At 28.4% G+C, this 21,208-nt stretch overlaps 1 protein-coding gene across 33 annotated transcripts in view; it reads right to left on the reverse strand.

Moving 5' to 3' along the window:
* Positions 1–21,208, reverse strand: part of LOC107452081 (bromodomain adjacent to zinc finger domain protein 2B) — a 124,629-nt gene that overhangs the window by 32,913 nt on the left and 70,508 nt on the right. For 8 of the 33 annotated variants that reach the window (XM_071179836.1, XM_016068379.3, XM_071179833.1 and 5 more), the window contains exons 4-15: positions 17,324–17,554; positions 15,884–16,036; positions 14,375–14,449; positions 13,396–13,513; positions 12,137–12,392; positions 8,715–8,936; positions 6,641–7,087; positions 4,991–5,387; positions 3,754–3,858; positions 2,893–2,959; positions 854–965; positions 620–727 (exon numbers count right to left, since the gene is read on the reverse strand). In XM_071179836.1, coding sequence (XP_071035937.1) covers positions 620–727; positions 854–965; positions 2,893–2,959; positions 3,754–3,858; positions 4,991–5,387; positions 6,641–7,087; positions 8,715–8,936; positions 12,137–12,392; positions 13,396–13,513; positions 14,375–14,449; positions 15,884–16,036; positions 17,324–17,554 — 2,291 coding nt within the window. The remainder of the gene's footprint in view (positions 1–619; positions 728–853; positions 966–2,892; positions 2,960–3,753; positions 3,859–4,990; positions 5,388–6,640; positions 7,088–8,714; positions 8,937–12,136; positions 12,393–13,395; positions 13,514–14,374; positions 14,450–15,883; positions 16,037–17,323; positions 17,555–21,208) is intronic. The other 25 variants (XM_071179849.1, XM_071179848.1, XM_071179846.1 and 22 more) reach the window with 7 other exon arrangements.

The raw sequence follows: 21,208 nt of genomic DNA on the forward strand, positions 1-21,208 counted from the left end.
ATTTGAGGATGTGTTTGACTGACAGGGCTGCAAATTACGCACTCCTAAAATAATTCAATCAACTGTTGTTGTTTTTTTTATGTTAGTACAAACCGTGGTTAGTAAATTTTTATTATCTTACATTTGGATTAGAAATATTTGAATTTTTTAACTACAAATTTATTATGATCTTCACTCATACATTTTTAACACTTCAGAATTCATAATTTTATGTTTGCATATAACTGACTGTGTATTAAAGAAAGTAAAAAAAATTGTTAATGTATCGTTTATACTTATGTTCGAAAATGTTAATTTCAAATTAATATGAAAATTTTAATTTCAAATATAAATTGCCATTAATACTGACTTTGTAGTCTCTTTGTGGTCAAGGCAATTCTGTTTCTTGTGGAAAACTACAAAATTACAAAACTTAAATTAAATTTGTTTCATTTATTTGCTTGTTAAAAGTAAAATTGTTTTTTAATCTATTCCAGATAATCAAAGATCTACTATACATCAAGTATGCATTTACAGTATTCAATGCAACTACTACAGCTTTTAAAAGAAATATAGAGAAAAAATGATTCAAATATTTAAACGTTTAGGTGTTTCAGAAGCAAAGAACAAATAAAATTACCTGTCCTGATCCTGATGATGTGCATTCTAGAAAATCCCCAACATTGACTTTTGAACTGAATGTAAAGTTATCTCTAGAGATGTCTGTAATTCCATTCTTAATTAAGTACTGAAAAAAAAATCCAAAGTCAACAAAGTGAGGGCTGAATTTTTCAGAGAAAATTAATGAATTAAGTTATGTCATGAACTGAAATATTTTCAATTTGAAGACATAAAAAAAATATACATCACTTACTCTTACAACTTCAGGATAACTACGAAGTTTCTTGCCACAAGGAGCATAATACGCTACTTCTCCCCTGACACCAGATCGACTGAAACACCTTATTCTGGTCTCTCTTCTCCATCTTGGGAGAAAAAAATTTACAAATATTCAACATGTAAAATAAATAAAACAACTAGTATTCATGTTTAAATGACATCAATTAGGGCTCAAAAAACCTCAACTTTGTTTATACACCCAGCTAGGCACTTAACGAAATACATCCCTAAATTAAACTTTCATGAGCCTAAACATCTTAATAGAGAAGTATTTATGGAGATAAAGAAATGCAGTAGATAACCAAGTTTTAATTTTAATATTAAAAGAACAATATATTTTGTGTACTATATTATCTAAGTTCTTTTTTCACTATTTAAGGAAACTTGCTGCAGCATAATTCTCCTTAACTTTTGAAAAAGATAAAACAGCAAAAGAAAATGCAAGTATTAAAAAGAAATGAATTTTAAACAAACTTTAAAGATAAAAAATAAATCTGCTCTGACATTTTTAAGTTTAATTAAATAATTGAAGCCTGTGTTAAACAAGAGTTGATAAAACTATAGAGTTTATGCAGGCAAAGGCAAAATTTTTATCTCAAATTTGTAATCCAGTAACTTAAAGGTTTGTAACATTCTGTTGATCGATGCCTCCATTCATTGGACATTACTAGCCAAAATTTATGTGTTTTGTTCATTTGGGTCTTTTGTTTACATCTGTTTTGGTGATCTGCCTGTTTTGGTGCTCTACCTTTAAGGAGCAGAGTTATTTAATGCAGCGTATCTTTTTATGTTTTGGTATCTTTTTATGTCATTGTCCAGAATTAACGAAAATTTTTTAATTTAATGTAATAGTTTAACTTTTGTTAAGGTGTGTTGGCATCGGGATTAAGTAAATTATGTGAAAGTTTAAATGTAAACTAGAGATAAAGAGCTACTGGGATAGAGTAAAGAGCTGTAACTAGCATTACAAAGCTAATATTTGTAGAAAAATAGTTGTTTCTAATTGTTGATTTCTTTTACCGTCATTGTCTTCATTTATCATCATATGAGTTATCTTTTTGAGGTTCGTCATGTTTCTTATGTATTGTGTGGTTTGTATCTTCATCAGTGACTGAAGTCTTGATTTACGTACAATTATGTCAGTTTCCAGCAGAATACCTCTTGCAGTTGGTGTGTCATCCTGGTGAAACTTCATTTTTATACTTTTTTGGTAAAGTATGGGCAAGCGATGATACGGGCAATGGTAATTTTGGAAAGCTAAAAATACCCATTTTGAAGTAGGAGCATTGCCAGTTTTATCAAATATAGAATTCTTTTTACACATTCTGGTACCATTTATCCATCCCATATGGTATCTTGATGATTTTCTCTATAATTTGAAGGAAGGGCTAATTGATATTTAATAATATTCCTGATGAAAAATTTACAAGCCTATTCTAGTGTGTAAGAGCAAAAAATACATGACTGATCAGAATTTTTACAGTCCCATGGCATATCAGGTGACATATTATTTTAGAGTCCTGACTACAGTAATTAAAATGAAATAGATAATTATTTCAATACTTACGACAATGAGTTTTTAATATATTAATCTACATTTTTGTAAGTCTTTATTACAAGCAACTTAACTTTGTAGAGTTGAAGAAACTAAATTAAATACTACTGTGCAAAATAATGATGATTTCTTTCTTTAGTAATTGTGACTGCAACTTTTCATTGAAAAATTAAATAATTGATAAAAATTTAATTTTTTCAATCACCTAGTAAGCTATTTGCAGCAATTTTTTTTAATAATATTCAACTTTATTTAAAATTTATTTTTATTTAATTAGATGTACTAAAAGAGCTAATGATGATGTCCTGAAAGAGCTTTCTCATAATTTCTGGCAAAAATTCTATTGAAGTAACAGGTTATTTTGGGACAGATATGATTCTTTACCAAATGTATCGATCTATTACTAGTGTATGAAAATAAGATACTAAATTTAATAAGTTTAAAGCTAGAAAAATTACCCATGCTCAAGGGGTATTTGGACCTCTCTTTCATCAGGCACAACTCTTCTTTTCTTATTCCTAAAATCTAAAAGAACAAAGATAAATTCTTAAAAAGAATGTATATTCATAGTTAATTAAATAAAGGTTCACATTTAACTATGTTAATTATAAATTAAGTCAATCACTAGAATCCTAATTTATAAATGATATTCAAAGAATCAAAATATTACAACAAAGACTAAAACTTTGCACTTCTCATGAATGAATCAATTATATACGGCTATTGTGGTAGAATTTTGATTACCAAATAATTATTAACAATGTTTTTTGAAGCTTTTTTGACAAGGAAAATAAAAATCCACTGTTTAAGTACCTTCCACTAGAAGTAAAGCTATAATTTTAAATTATATATACCATCTTGCCATAAAGAAATATCTGAGTTTTAGAACGGACAAATAATTTAAATATAAAAAATTATTAAACTTTTTAATAAATCGTAAATTTGGCATCATTTTTTCACATAGAAGAAAATGATCAAAATCACTGTCTTTATCTCAGGTTTTGCAAATTTTTATGAGCCCAGATAATGCGGAATAGGTTAAGTTTATAAATTTTTAAAAAAAATCAGATCTTAAACGTTTTTTATTTTTTGTAGATTCATATTCTGTAGATTTTCTTTATATCACATTTTGCACCATTTTCAGAATAAGCATAGAAAGCGATGACTATAAATAAGCTGAACTTAACTTAACAGTCATCAGTAATTGTTGCAAACTTAAAACAGTTATAAAAATAGAATATTATTTGCAAAAAAGCAAATGTCGGAAAGCTTCAAAAAACAACTATAAGGATCAAAAATGGTAACTAAATAAAATATACCTTCACTATCATCATCATATGAATGTTTTCTTTTATGACCATCAACTAAGCTACCAGAATGTTCAGTATCTTCACTATCTGAATTGTCCTCATCGGGATCAGTTTCTGAAAATAATAAATGCAAAATAGCACTTCAGTCATTCAAGAGCGTATTATGATTAAAATGATATTATTTCATGATTAGAATTGAAAATTATCAATAAGGTTTATTTATTAGCAAGTTTTAAGAGAATGATGGTTTTTAAGTCTTTAAATCAGGAATCAAACACATCTAAAAGGGACAACTCAAATACGAAATTCTCACGTCATTATAATATATTAAAAATATCTGAATTTGAAAAACCATGTGAAAGGGATCAAACAAATGGTAAATAACTGGCGAAAGAGCAATCATAGATGAATGTGGAATTATGATGGAATTATTACAAATTAAACACACCACAGGAAGTCGTCAAAAAGTGATCACTCAAAATTGAAATTCGCATGTCGTAATAACATACTACTTATAAATACCATCATTTGAAAAACTATGTGAAATGAGGAGAAAAATAATAGATAACTGCTGAATATTTATCATATAATGACGTGAAATTAAGATAGAATAGCCACAAATCGAATGCATCAAAAAGCAAAAACTTAAATTAATAATTTATAGGTCTTAATAACATTGTGTAAAAAATATTGGAATTTGAAAAATCTTGTGAAAAGGGCTGAAAATGAGAAATAACATCTGAAAACTGTCATCAAAAGATGAGAAATCATGACAGAATCGTCACGAATTAAACACTTCAAAAAAGTGATAGTTCACATTCAAAATTCTCATGCCATAACAATGTATTAAACATATTGGAATTAGAAAAATTATAGGGAAACAACCGAAAAAACGATAAATTACTGCTAAAAAACAATCGGAAACGTCAGGAACACTTGAAAGAAATATTGGGGAAATTTGTTAGCATCAAATTTAATGAAGTGCTCAGCTCACAGATTGAAGCAGGTGGTAATCACTTCTTGTTTTAAAACTTTTCTTTGTTTTACTGAGATTTTTTAGAAATTCCCTGATATTTCTCAGAAATTCCCCTGATAATATCCAGTTTTCCATATTTTCCCTGTTGCTGGACAACCTGATTAAGCAGCAGTATAGGGAAAGATAAAGGTTAAAAAATTATTGTGCCAGAACTTGTTGAACAAACAATGCAAAAAAAAAAAATACATATATGAATAGAAAAAGATTTACCAGATGGTGAGGAAGTTTCTAAGTTAGATGGTGACTCAGATTCTTTGACTTTATCTTCAAACTTCCTCATCTTGTTAATATTGTTACTGTTACTTTTCATCCTGTCTTTGCTTTTGAAATTTCTGCTAGCAAGTGCGGCAGCAGAAAACATTGAATGATCTGCCTCAGTGAAATGCATCATGTCGAGACCCCCATTCGTTTCACTTAACAAACTGTCCAGAGTGAAGTTTTTCCGATGATGTAGCATGTCATTGGGGTTTCCTAGTGTGTTAGGTGCATGAACTTTGGGACACAGGCCAGAATTACCAGGCTTTAGTAAGGTAGAATTCATCATATGTGTTGGCATCATGTCCATTTTAGTGGGCATTAGTAGTGTAGAAATGTCTTTTATTGTGTTCTAAAATAAAAGAAACATTATTGTTAAGAAAATGAAAAACTAATTAATATATTATTTTGTAAAATAAAAGATGGGATGATAAAAAAAAAGTAGAATAATTGCAGCTAAATGCAAATATGTCACACAGGAATTGCAAATATGTCACACAGGAATTTTTTTCTAAAAGGCATTTAATCTCTTATCAAATTTGAACATAATTCAGAAGAGAACTTGCTGTTTCTCTGCACAGCAAACCATTTTTTTATGTTACTAAAGATTAAGTCGCAATGGCGCAGTGACTAAAGCATTGAACTATCATAGGGTAGGATCTGTTTTTTTTTTCATAGTGGCTTTAAGCCATCCAGATAAATGGGTACCAGCTGACCAGGAAAATAAAGGCAGAAAGCTTGAAATAAAAAGAAACAGCTATTGAAGAGAAATTGTATACTAACTACCTAAATACGAAACGCTTGGTTGGTTTGAAAAGTTATCTTCTATAAAGTTCTCCAAGCATTAATACTTAAAGTAAAATTGTATGAAATTTAACTGAATAAGCATAATTTCTTCACTGAGTAAAGTGATCAAATCATTTGTTGTATAACAGCCTGTTTTTGAAGGGGAAAAATTAGAACTAACACTTAATGGTATCACTCGATTAAAAACTTCATTTTCTTCAAAAACATATTTATTGGAAATAACAGTCGGCATGTTTCAAGCGCTCAAAAACTGAGGCCACATTTTCAAGACTTGCCAGGCATAAATCATTGTCAACTTTACGATTTATATTTCAAATCACTCTTGTTCTTTCTTATTCACGTCTGGCAAGACTTGAAAATGGACGCTTGCTTTTGAGTGCTTGAAACATGTTGACAGTCTTTTCCAAAACACTTAAGGGGTTATTAAGCGCAACACACTTGCAGAGTTGAAACATTTTAAGAAAGTATACTCTGTTCAGCAAGAACTGAAAGCGAAAGTAAGCAAAGCCACCAGACAATCTGCATTAACTTTGACCTATTGACGCCCAGGTTATAACAAGCAGTGCTTATATGAGTAATGGTACGTAAGAAAAGGAGCATTAATGCAACAAGAAATTGGCAGATGTAGGTATTGTTGACGATAAGCAACAAACCTTTTTGTTTACTTATTAAATAGTATGTATTATCAATTTCTATTTTACATTTTGAAATTGCACATAACTTCAATTTAACGATTGATACCTAACTAACCTTAATATGATACATGCATTTAATAATAAATGAATAAAATTGACTAACTCTTTTTATCTGGCGCACCTTTTCAGAGTGTGCAGGAGTAGGATTAAGAGGCATTTGAGCTGTTTTTGGCTTGCGACCCCGTTTCTTAGGAGCAGCAGATTTATTGGAATTAGCACCAGAAATGTTACTACTACTACCCGTAGTTTTCAGTGGTTTAGTTTTAGGAGTTGTCATTGTCATTATTGGCATGTATGAAGTTGTTATGGAAGTTGTCACATCAAAAGTTGGTTCTTGTTTTTTCACACACAAGTCCAAAGGAAAAGCTAAGTTTTGCTCTTCTTCTATAAGAGGATCACATTGGTTTGGTTTGACTTCAGGAGATATAGGTTTCGGTGGAACTGGCATCACGGGAGAAGAATGTGCCGGACTAGGAACTGGTTTCAAGGTATGGTTTAGGGCTCCACCAGGGGGCAGAGAGTTCTTTGAGCTGGAAGAAGGTTTCTTCACCTAAAAAGAAAAGAAGACGGTTCTAAACAACTTTTGAGTATTAAGTTATTTACAACAAGCACCCTTTTTAATGTAAAAGACTTTTACAGGAAATGAGTATTTTTTAAAATATTTCTAAAAAAAAAACATTTTATCCTAAAAAATTTTCTTGCAAAATATATATTCAAAATTCTTAAACTATGGAACTCAAACTATACCTAGATTTTATTCCCATAAATACAAGAGAATAAAATAGCATTAAGTTGAATTAAATGAATGTAGAGATCAATGGCAGAAGAATCTGAATCGGTTATACTGCAGCAAATATAAATGCTATAATATGCACTAGATGAACTGATTAAGCAGTACTGAGAATTAAGTCTGATGCAAAAAAAGAGAGGGAAAAAATTAAGGCTCATTAACACAGTCATTTTCAAAGAAAGTAAAAGATAAAAACATATAGAAAATATTATAATCATCAAAATGCTACATTTTTTTAAATGTATAGTTACACACAATATAATTGATAACTGAGCAGTTTTTGCTTTTTTTTAAGGAGGAAAACTAAGACAAAAATTCTTTGATAATTATTTCTAAGATTTGAAACTTAAATTTAAATAATTGATGTCATCCTAGTTATTTAACAAATAGGATGTAAATTATTATGCAATATGATGCCGTATCTTTCTCAAGGAACTTAGCAGTAGCCGGATTAAATCATACAGAAATATCCTCCCTACGTATGATTTCCCTTTTATGTAATATGGGGAAAATCGGTTTTAACCCCTTACTAGGGAACTTTCATAGCTCCTGCTGCACACACTTCAGAAACCGATGGTTTGAAACAAAATTAGATTAAAAAATAATGAAAATCAAATGATAAAGAAAGCAGCGCATAAATTAAGTCAACGCTCAAAATATTTTCGATAAAATTCCATGTGTAAAATGTTAACTTATTGAGATCAGGCATAAGATAATAAAAAAGGGGAAAAAAGAAAAAATTAAAAGTTAAAATTGCAGAAATTTTTTTAACCAATGGCATTTTTGTTTAAATGTTAATTCATCAGTTGAAAAAAATCAAATTTAATGCAGTATGATATCAATTTACAACAATTTCAATTAAATTTAAAGAAGAACTGATTTATTTTTAATATATGTACAAGTCAAAAAAATATAGCATTGCAAAAATATTTTGTCTAGGAATAATGGAATGCTTTAGCATAAAGTAATTACTAAATAAGATTTACACTTATGTTATGAAAATAAAACTATTAATTGAAAAATGTACAGTTTAGCAAAACTAACCATAGAAACCTCAGTTAAATTGACACAACATCCTTAATGAGCTATAGTGAAAATTTTCAAATCGCCACTGCCTGACCTCATTCTTTATCAATTCATGAATTTAAAGTGGATTCCGATTAGTTTTAATGTTTAAAAAAATTTTGGCAGCATTGTTTAGAAATAAAACGAAGAAATTAGAAAAATATTATTGAAAAAACAATAACTTAGAAATAAAAGGGAAAATGAGAAAAAAAGAGCAAGAAATCACAGAACCGATAAGAAATCTTACATCTATGAAGAAGAGCTAAAGACTAAAGAAATGAATTGGAAACAATTATCAGAGTAGAAAAAGGGGCAGTCTTACATGCACATCAGGTTTTTGATGTGTTAATTCTTGAACTTTTCTTTGAAGTTCTTGCTGTTGTTTTTTTAGCCTAGCTAACTGTTTTGCCTGTTTTTCCCTTTCCTCATCATCACTTGTATCACTAGAACTAGAGCTAACAGCACCTGAACTTTCAGCACCAGTGCTGCTACAGCTAGAGTCTATGTGACCATCGCTCTCGGAGCTGGATTTTTTAGTCTTTTTCTATGAAAATAAAGACCAGTTAAATTTCATGCAAAGCTTAAGCAAGATTCAGAGATTTTTACGAAAAATTATATAGACAAAAAAATAATAAAATAGCAAACAGACTGTTTTTGTTTCATTACATTATTAAATTCATTTATTTATTAATGAGGAAGGGAAGATGACGTTCATGATTTGAAAGGCAAGAGGGTTATAATGATATGAAAGAGTTCCAAATTAAAAGTATTTCGAATGTAAATGAGCATTGATATTTTTCTTTAAAATTGAATACTTTTACAACGTGATATTTAAAAATAATACCAATCAAATGCATAAAAAAATATATATAAATATAGATGTTTATAACATATTTTGTACAAATAGAGTAAGAGTTACAGAAAAGTCATTTACTTGTTTAGAATTTGACAATATGAAATTAGTATATTTCAGTTTTAAAATCAAGAGGCAAGATGATCTTACATAAAGTATTCAACAAGGAACTAAAATCACATTTTTAAAAAAAATTATAAATGAATAAATTATTCATCCTGGATAACTGAAAAACATTATACAGGGTGCATATCCAAATCTTTCAACAAAAAATAAGTACATTTTAAGCAGTCAAAAATATTTTTAAGCACTATATACTTTAACAAAATGCAAAATAATTTCCAAAGACTTTATATGATCATGATAAAATAACTAGTTTCTGACAAAGAACTCTTTTCTTGAACATATTAGCCATTATAAAATGATCAAGAGATTACTCGATTCGATATCAGAGGGTGAAAAATGAAGCCTGAAATAGAGAATATCTTTCAAAATGCAGCAGTAGCACATGAGAGTGGAATAATGTCACCGAAATCAGTTAAGCAGAGGCACGCGCTGACTCGCAAGTATCTCATCAAACATGTAAAATGATTGACGCTTTCATACGTTATGGACAAACGGTACACCAAAGAGATTGTGGTTGAATGAACTGTGAAAACGTTGAATAATGTGAAAAGTACACGTTTGCGTAATACCTGGCGAAAATCGACATGGTAAAGAAAGAAAAATCTCATTTTGGAAAAAGGAAAATTGAGCAATTTCTAAAAACACCCAATGAAAAAAGCACCTTTAGGGGGCTTTAAAAACAAAAATTGAAAATAAGCACCATTAAGTACTTTTTAAAAATTCTATGCACCATGTTATATTAATTTTAATTTTAAAAAAACTTAACTAATTAAAAAAATATGGTAAACAACCAGTGTGATTTAATATTAAACAAAAAAAATTTTACTTACAGATTTATTTTCATAGGTGCAAAACTTCCATCGAGATTTAAAAACAAGGTTTAGAAAAAATTTTAAATAGAATTCTTTTTTTCAGCTGATAAACTTTAAAATTTAATACGATAACTAAATAACATAACATAGCTAAGACAATTTCTTAGTGATAATTGTATTTTTATCATTGTCTAATAATATAAGCAGGGTTAAAATCTAAAAAAAATTGTCTAATGGCATTTAATAAGTTAGATGCCATTCCTATTAGATGCAATTCTTAGTTGACAAATGAATCTGTTTAAGTGAAATTTAAATTTGCTTATGTATATCAGATTTTAATAGACTGACTAAGTACATNAAAGAACTCTTTTCTTGATCATATTAGCCAGTATGAAATGATTAAGAGATTATTCGATTCGATATCAGAGGGTGAAAAATGAAACCTGAAATAGAGAATATCTTTCAAAATGCAGCAGTAGCACATGAGAGTGCAATAATCTCACCGAACCCAGCTAAGCAGAGGCACGCGCAGACTCGCAAGTATTTCATCAAACATGTAAAATGATTGATGCTTTCATACGTTTGCGTTTGCGTAATATGTGGCGAAATTCGACATGGTAAAGAAAGAAAAATCTCATTTTGGAAAAGGGAAAATTGAGCAATTTCTAAAAACACCCAATGAAAAAAGCACCTTTAGGGGTTTTAAAAACAAAAATTGAATATAAGCACCTTTAAGTACTTTTTAAAAATGCTGTGCACCATGTTATATTAATTTTAATTTTAAAAAAACTGAACTAATTAAAAAAATATGGTAAACAACCAGTGTGATTTAATAATAAATAAAAAAAAATTTACCTACAGATTTATTTTCACAGGTGCAAAACTTCCATCGAAATTTAAAAACGAGGTTTAGAAAAAATTTTAAATAAAATTCTTTTTTTCAGCTGATAAACTTTAAAATTTAATACGATAACTAAATAACATAACATAGCTAAGACAATTTCTTAGTGATAATTTTGTTTTTATCATTGTCTAATAATATAAGCAAGGTTAAAATCTAAAAAAAAATTTCTAATGGCATTTAATAAGTTAGATGCCATTTCTATTAGATGCAATTCTTAGTTGACAAATGAATCTGTTTAAGTGAAATTTAAATTTGCTTATGTATATCAGATTTTAATAGACTGACTAAGTACATATAATCATAGCTGTCAACCTTACAAAAAGAAAAATAGAAATATTATTGATTTAAAACAGAAAAAAAAAATTCGATTATGAAATTCTTTTTTTACAGTAACAATATCTGTTTTTAACAATTAAGAAATTTTAGAAAAGGGTTAAGCAGGAAATGCTAACTTATAACTGTTAAAATATGAATGTGAAATCGCTATTTATTGATATAAGTTAAGTGTCATAAGTGACCCTTGGGTGTAAAAGTAAAATCATTAAATTAAAATTTTTAGGTTTAAAATAGAATAAACAATCACTAATATTGAACCCTGACTATATGATAATGAATGTATGGAGGATGGATTTCTTTCTTACAACAAAAGAAATGTCTCCTATTTCATCAAGCTTGAGTTGAATGGATTTTAAGGGACAAAATTTTTGTAGGTGAGTTGGGACTCAAATAATAAAATTTTGTAACATGTTTACAGCTTTAGATTGTTGCTTAAGGTGATTTCTATGAAAAATTTTTAAACACAATTCAGCTTGTAATTAGTCATCTTTATTTAAAAGTTAGGTTCTAATATTTTAACAGATGTGTACAAGTTATTTCTTCTCACCCTGTATACACAAAAATAAATGAAATAAAATGTCGCTAATTTATAACAATTACAAGAATTATAAACATTACAAAAAACACCCTCTGGTTAGACTACTTGATACAGACAAACTCTCCATACACTATAAACATCAAAAACAACGATAGGTTGTATAAAATGTAGCTACCTCTTTCGGTTGTTTGCCTTGTTTCTTTTCTGTTTTAGAATCCTTGCCATTTTTAATAGCGTCTGGTTTGCAGCTCTTAGGCTTACTCTTTCGTTTAGAAGGTGGCTTCTCACCAGTTGGCAGCAGCCTGGCAATTTGATCACTAATTGATTCCTTTGACTTTTTAGAGGAAGTTTTCATTAACTGATTCCCTGAGAAAGAGGTAATGCCTGGTACCGGAGATGGTATATTATTTGAAGTAGTTTTAGGTTTATCGCTGTAAAAAAGAAGTAAAATTGTAGTAAACAGAACACACATAACTTCATGTTAAAAAACATTGGCTAGTTTTTTTGTCTCTCTTTTAAAATGTAGCATTATTCAAATCTTAAAAATGTTATATTTACAGGTTAAATAATAAAAATATGAAATCGGAGTATAACAGTCATTCCTTTATAATGGTATACTCTTTGATAAAAGTCATAACTACAAGCTTTCAAAATACATATTATTTTAATAATTTAATCTACGTAATTAATAATATATAATTAATAGCAAAGTATATTAAATTAAATATATATATAAAATTAAATATATATATTACAAAAACAGAACACAGGAACTTGGTTTTTGAACAGTAATATGAAAGTAAAAGGAAAAAATCTGAGGCAAAAAATTTAAATGCAAAAATCTTTATAAATATAACAAACGAGTGGTAGTTTCAGCTTGTAAGCATAATATGGTAAAATGCTCATTCAAGTATGAAATGTAATATGGTAAATTAAATAAAAAGAAAAAAAGCAACAAGTTAGTTAACATTTATAATAGGTAAAATGTTTTTTAACTACTATGGAAAAGAATTTTAAAAGAATAGTGTTTGCTATCTTATCATTCAGACGTATTATTTTGATAAAAATTATTATATTAATAGAACAATAAAATAATAGATCTAGGAAAAAAATAATCTTGTGTTCACATTTACANTGATCGTTCCGGATAATCGGTTCCCTACTGTACTATGGAAAAGAATTTTAAAAGAATAGTGTTTGCTATCTTATCATTCCGACGTATTATTTTGATAAAAATTATTATATTAATAGAACAATAAAATAATAGATCTAGGAAAAAAATAATCTTGTGTTCACATTTACACTTTTCATACAGTATGAAGAACATATTTTCACTTATAATAGTGTATCAATGCATGTTATATCATTATGAATCAATAATAGTGTCTCAATGTCTATTAAGTTTAGAATAAGGTAATAAAAGCTTGAAAATACCTAATTTTTGCATGATTAATGTCTTTATCAGATCTTCCTTTTGACAACTTTTTAGGAGAGACACCCACTAAATTCGGTAGTATATTAGATTTGCAAAGAGTTTGAGGACTAGGAATACCTAAAAAAAATATAATTCATATTAATTAAAGTTACATAATATTTTGCTAATTACAAAAAATGTAAAAAAGTAATAAGTATTTGTGTACACCATACTATTTCCAATCATGATTCAATTTTGTAAAACATTCACTGTGAATTTAATTTTAGTGCTGCAATAAATTTTTCACTACCTTTGAAAATATCTATGAAAAAAGAAAAAAATAATTTTGCACATTTTTACAAGAACCTAAACAAACATTCAATATTAATGAATGTAGTCGTATATAGTCAAAACATAACTTGAAGAGTGAATGATAATAACAGATCAATTATTAAATTATGATTGAAATAGTAAATGTTAGCTAAACAAAAATTAAAAAAGAGATAAACAAAGAAAGACAATCTAATTTATTTGGCAAAAAACATCTATAAAATTTCAAACGAACAACTTTCTTCATGCAAAACATAGATTAATTTATAAATGAAAACAAATTTACAAACATAATAAAACAAAAATAAAACACAAAAGATTTATACGTTTATAAAACATTATTTCTTAGTAAGGACAGAACTAAATAATAAATGTGTAATTTTCTAGTGATCAGCACATAAATACAAAAACAAATTATAACTACATTGCATAAACAGCTTTGAGTACCTACTACTTATAATAAATATTTTTGCTTCAATCAGTACACAAAATTGAGAATAATATAGCAAGCAAAACGAATTACAAACAAAATAATAATATTAAAATGTCCATGCTTTTTTCTTTCTGATAAGTTCATCTTAAAAAAACAAGCATTTACAAAAATCATAAACTAAAAATAAGGGGAATCTTCATCTATTATCTTGTATTCTTGATCTTGTTTTGAGGTACCTGAGGTTGATGTTTCATTCTTTGCTTCAGCTGTAGGTGGTTTGGCATATAAATGACCTAATACTTCTTCCACTACTAAAATGAATATAATCACTAATATCAGTTATAAGTTATTATAGAATGAGGTAAATAAATAGTAATTCTAAATTGGATTTTTACAACTATTGTAACAAAATTCAATAAACATACATAATTTTAAATACACATTGGTAAGATTGTAAATGAATAAGGAAGAAATAGAATATAATAAATAAATAATTATTCTTTATAAATTTGGAGAAAAGCCAGTGATTTGTAATAGCATATACAACTAAAAAGGTTTACATTATGATTTTGAAAAAAAATTACTCGAACCACCATTTAATACTAAATTAATCAAAAAGCTGATAAAGAATAAATATAAAGAAATCATTGAATGACATACATAATTAACTCTAATTTTGAAGCAAATTTGTCCACTTGTAATGATGCATTAAATGGGTGCTAATTTATGAAAACTAATTTGTCCCACAGAGGACTGATCATTAAGACTTGGTTCTCAGTACAACACCAAAGTCAAACATCACTGGCTGCGCTCAGTGTGCGGGTAGGTGACCACTTTGATCAACCTACAAATTGTCTGAAGGCGTGAGGTATCGGTCCTCGTTAAATTGTTCTACCGTAAAGAGCTCGATTTCGCACACGGATCGTTGGGCTACCAAAGCAGGGAGCCATCCCCTCTGCAGAGGTTCAAAATTGTGATGGCATGTCTTCGGATCATCCTCAGGGATATTTCCTAGACCGCCTCCGATAGCACAATGTGCAGCTCTAGTGCAATGTAAACAAAACAACAATTAAAATTAATTTTTCATTTTTAAAATATACCAAAGACATGAATTAATAATGATGAAATTAGAGAATAAGCGAGATAGTGATACTTTAAATTGAAATAAAATCTAAAATATAAGGTGAGCCAGACACAATTAGGCAGTCAGCTAGACTAAGCTCAAACAACAGCTGTTTAATTGAGTTTTGGTCAACCTGTATGTAACATCATGCTTTTTTGTAAGTTGTTGCACATAATTTTCCTGAACTATTATACAATCACTATTTAAATTTACCAGTAAAAGAGTATAAAATAAAAAAGTTAAAAAAATTGATTATCCTCATAGAAATGTCAGTGAAAAAATAATGCTTGACACAAATTTTATACATATATGTGAAAGTAACAAAAGTTATAAAGTAAATAAAGATATAAAAAAATAAGTAAGGGACATATAAGTAATTATTTCAATTTGAAACAGAATACACAATACTGGTTATTCAACTAAAAGTTAAGTTATTAAACTACAACAGATGAAACATTTTAAGACTACTGGGCTATCACTAGCCAGTCACAGTTTAATGCTATATAAATCATTTATTTTCTGTCTCTCATAATTATATTTTAACCGATTAGTTTCACTCTTATTTCTATGTGACAAAATTTTATTATTCTGTGAATGAACACTTAAAATATCAGCAACATACTTCTTCGAGGTTGTTGAACAGAGAGATGAGCAGGTGGTACTGTTGAACGACCACAAAGACTAGATCTTCCAAATGGATCTGACATTGGCACTCCACATCCTGGAAATTCTGAGCTGCTGCCTATTGGAGGAGATGACCACCAACTGCAAGGGCCTGCAACACAAAGTATGAGTTTAGTTACTCAATTTTATAAATCATATCAATAAATTAGTATATTTATAATTAACGTATGTATAATTAAATTTATAATTATAAAGTTGAAGTAAGTGCTGGCTGTGAGGAAGGTCGAATAGGCTAGCAACATAATCAGGATTCTAACTCATCCTAAAGGCGTTCTATTTAATATAGATTCAGGCTCTGAGAAAGACAGTCTAGCTTTTGAACATTCATTTTATCAAACCAAGGTAAGTGAATTGAAGAAGAAATGAACCTTCCCTGCCATAGAGTTGGAAGAACAGCGTAGTCTAAAACAGCACCCCAATTTTTTAGGCTATGGAGAAAACTATTAATCCTTTTGAAAATATTCAAACATTGAAATTTTATTAATTATTTTGAAAACGTTTCGTGAATGAATGAAGAATAAAAAAAATTTCATAATATCGTTTTATCAAATTGTATTTTATGTCATACGGTCGAATGCGCAGGTCTGGAGCGTCAACTTGTCTAGTTCTTAATTGGATGAGAAGTAAAGCGAATAAACTGAAATAAGGTTTTAATTGAAATAAAGGTGAAAAAGAATTATGCAATTACTATTCATATATGCATACCCTTTTCATTATACTTTAATATTTGTTATTAACACCATTTAAGAACCACTGGTCTAGGATGTCCACATATTTCTCAGAGTGATTATTTCCAACCACACAGGAACTAAAGTCAAATTATGAAAAACAACCCCACATCATGATGCAGATCCACTCAATTAGGTGGATGTCCAGATAGTTTTAGATAAATGGTGTATACTATTTCGTATTAAACACAATTAATTACAGTAGAGCACCTAATCATCCGGATAATTGGACATATTTAAAAACGGCTATGAGAATATTTTTTAGGTAATTTTTCACACTTTTTTCAAGTTAAGGATTGGCAATTGTAGTAGTGCCTATTATAGCATATTACAAATGGTGTGTTTGAAAGTTTTTATTTCCTTTCAATTTTATTAGAAACTTTTACCCTTATTAGAAACTACTCGCAGCCCACATTGAAACTGGGTGGAACGATTGTGAGGTTCCTTTTTTAAGGTCAGCGAGGGACAACAGAAGCCATTTTTTGACCCTTTTGAGATATTCTGAAAATACAGAAGCAATTTTTATTTATTTATTGATGGTGGGAGAAAATATAGGGTCCTTGAATGATCCAGATAGTTGGACTATCCGGCAAATTGGCATTCAAATAATCGGTGCTCTACTGTAATGTGAAAAGCAACAACAACCCTACCTGAAGATGAAGCCAAAGATGAAAGAGCATCAGAAGCAGAATGGTGCATAATGGGGGAGCAAATTTTGCTGCTCGCTGAAGGTGAGGTACTGCCAGAGCTTGACGAAGGTGGAGGTATGAGTACAGCATTTCTTCCCAAAACTGAGAAAGCACTTGGAGAATGAGCTAGATGAGGTAATGGAGACTGAACTGGAGTGGGTGGCTGAGAGCTGAAGAGAGTAGAGGAGGGGGCTGTGGTTTTGGAAAGAGAGGAAGGTAAGACAGAAAGGAAAGAAGAAATATTAGTAAGGTATAGAATATTAGTTAATCTTTAGAGAAGCAAAGTGTATAAATCGTAACTTAAAAGAACTATTATTTCTCTCATAAAAAAAAAATAATCCCAGAAACTTAAATTCTCTATTTCTTAGAGAAAGATGGAGAGTTTTAAGTATGCTAGAACTCAGAGCCATAGAGAGAAAATATTTCTTGTAAGTGTGTAAAATACAGTAAATGCTACTCCCTTTTTAATAAATTAAGAGTTAAAATATTCTTTAAACATAACGAGCAATTAAATATAATTTATGTATTACCATAAATTTAGAAAAATAATTCAAGATTAATTAGTAATTTTTAGAAGATATATATTTTTAGAATATATAGAATACAATATTGAGACCCCACTCTAAGTTAGATCAATGTTTCAGCAAAGAACTATAATGCAGTACCATGTCCATTCCAGCAAATTTAGGACTTACTAAGCCAATTAAGATGGCCCAGTAGTAAAAATCTTGTTTCCTTTCTCTTTAAACTTGTTGGTTTGTTTCAATGAAATTGCTCAGAATTTGATTGGCGAAATATAACATTTAAGTTCTTTTGATGTGAAATTTCTTGCCATTCCATCAAGTAACTTTACTGCATACTAAACTGCTTTCGCCATTCATTTTTTAATAAGGAAGAAGTGTACAGAGGAGAAAATTCCTCACAGAATTTTCCTTTTTTATTTAATAAGCTTTGTGTCAAATATTAAATTTTATAAAAATTAAAGTTTCAAGAAAAAAAAAGGTTCATTATTGTAGATTTTAAAATAAACAAGCATGTAAATTATAGATAACAATATTCTACTCGAGAATCAGGGAAATTTAAAACTCAATGCAATGTAGTTTATGAGATAAGTCATATCAGTCATATTGTGGCGTAACTACCACTACGATTATTAAACATTAATTCACTAGTATATAAGATATGCTAACTCAATTCAATCTTGAGGTACCTTTTGTAGATGAAGGATTGACATAGTCGAAAGCTCTTTCCCTATATTGATGAGCGGCTAACGTGATATGAACTCACCTACAACGAAAATAATGCTCACTTCGATGAATGATTCATGTTGAGCTTGTAATCTGTGACTGTGTCATCGTCCTTCTCGAGCTGTTGCGCCTCTGTCTCATTTACACACAACGGGATACTCTTAATAGCAACACAGAAGAACAAGCACAAAACAGTGAACTTAATACAACTCTGATGACAAATACTTAAAACTCGGTGAACTTAATACAGCTCTCACCACAAGTCCTCGGAATCCAGTAAACTTAATACAGCTCTCCTGGCCTTCCACGAATTCGGTAACAAATGATAACCGTTCATCAAATTCTATCCCTGATAAAATTCTAGTGAGGAGTATTGTGGCGTAACTACCATTACTAAACATCAATTCACTAGCATATAAGACTTGCTAACTCGATTCAATCTGGAGGTACCTTTTTATTGATGAAGGTTGACATAGTCAAAAGCTTCTTCCCCGCCATATGATATATGTATCTTACTTACAATTAAAAGCCAGAATATATTTATACAGTAAGTCTAATTTTTTTTAAAAAAATATTTACCAGCTTAGAGAATATATTACTAAACTGCTAATAAGAATATGTTAAAGAAAAATTTCAAAATAAGAAATTGTTTTTTAAACAAATTTTTACTTTAATTTTGATAAAAAAATATTTACCATGCTACAGCAGAATTTGCATAAGTAAACTAGTTGAAATGTCACTTTTTTACTTTGTACCTTAAAGGCTGCTTATTATTACCATAAATTTGATGATTGTTTATATTTTTAAATTCGTTGCAGTATTTTCCCAAGTTTTGGATAAGAGCAAAGAAATGCAGCATTTCCTAACTTTGTAACCTTAAATCAAATTTCTTACAATTAAATGGAATTAATTGTAGGAAAAATTTCAAAATATCAATCCTTATTTTCTCCTCTCTCCCTCTAAAGTCACATTAATTCAAAGAAAATTATAAATACAATTTTAAAAAAATGAATATTTATTTTCTGATTTTTGCTGTATTTGTAAAATTAAAAATTGCATAAAACAGTGGAAATATTTTTATGCTGAAAAATTATAAGTAAGCTTCCAAAAATGAAAAAAAAAAAAAGAGTCAACAGTTGATTAATGAAAAGAAATACATTTTATTCTATTTTTTCTTGTAACTAGATGACAAATAAAGATTTTTAATAAACACTGAATATAAGAATATAAATAGAAAAAAAAACTTTCTACACTTTTCAAAAAATTTTGTATAAATGCTTTTTTTATATTTAATTCTTTAACTATAATTTACCATTTTTCGTTTTACTTATTTACGTAAGAAAAAAAATCACATAAAGCAATTGTTATATATATATATACACATACAAAGAGAAACACTTATGTTTACAGATCTTCTTACAATAAAAACAAAAATTTTGAAACTGTGCAATACATTTAAATTTAATAATACAAATTAAAACTTATTTTACGTGTCAAATTTCTAATAAAATTTTTGCATTTTTTTTGGAAAAAAAAAGAAAAAAACATTTGCAGTTTTTATAAATAATATGTGTCTCCAATTTTTTGTTTTAACATAATACATTAGAAACAACAAAAAAGACAATACGGAAAAAAGAGTAAATATTCAACAGTCATAAAAACTGTTTACATAAATAACATAATAAATCATGACAATTTAACAGCGAAACAATTACATGCAAAACTATTGTGACTAATAAGTATGAAATAATTAAATTATTAATTAAAAGAAAACAAATTTAATTCCTATATTAATGTGAAAGTTCATAATAATTATACCATCAAATAATAATTAAGAGCAACAAAAAAATTCAATACTTTGAAAAACACAATAGTAATATGAAAAGCAATTATAAAAAAAAGATCAATTGCAAATGAATTAATGAGCTGAAAATGAATTTCAATACAGCTCGATGACAAAAATTGTTATTATGTAAAATAAACATAGAAACAGTTATAGATCAAGGCTAAAATTTTTATAACACATCATTTAATAGAAAACAAATAAATAAACAAAAAAAAAGGGAAACAATTGTTTTTATTCAATAAAAAATGCAAAATAAGTGAAAAGGATAAAAAAAAAGTAAAATAAATGAAGCTGTAATAATTAATTAACAAACAGAATAACATTGACATAGACATGAAAAATTGTAAATTATTTTAGAATTTTTAATAATATATCCAAATATTTTAAACAGGTGCAAAAATTACTATGAACTACAAAAAAGTTTTAGTGGTTTAACTAAAATTTCTAATTGCCCTATTTTTGTAGAAAACGCAACTCAATTTTCATTAAAAAATAATCAAATAAAACTGATTCATAAAAGTAACCTTAAAGTCAGTGGGTCTCTCACATCAAGTAGAAAAATTTTGAAGAGAATAATTATAAAAATCTTATCATAATGAGTTGGCAATTAATAATCCCAATTAATCTAAAAAAATTTTTTTAATCTAAGAGGAAAGCCATCAGGATAAAAAAATATATAAAACACATGTTTTGTGTATATCTCACATAAGAATATCATTAGCTTGGATATAGTTAATCAATTTAAATTCACAA

Source organism: Parasteatoda tepidariorum, chromosome 4 (assembly GCF_043381705.1).
Source record: "Parasteatoda tepidariorum isolate YZ-2023 chromosome 4, CAS_Ptep_4.0, whole genome shotgun sequence".
Classification (NCBI taxonomy): Eukaryota; Metazoa; Arthropoda; class Arachnida; order Araneae; family Theridiidae; genus Parasteatoda; species Parasteatoda tepidariorum.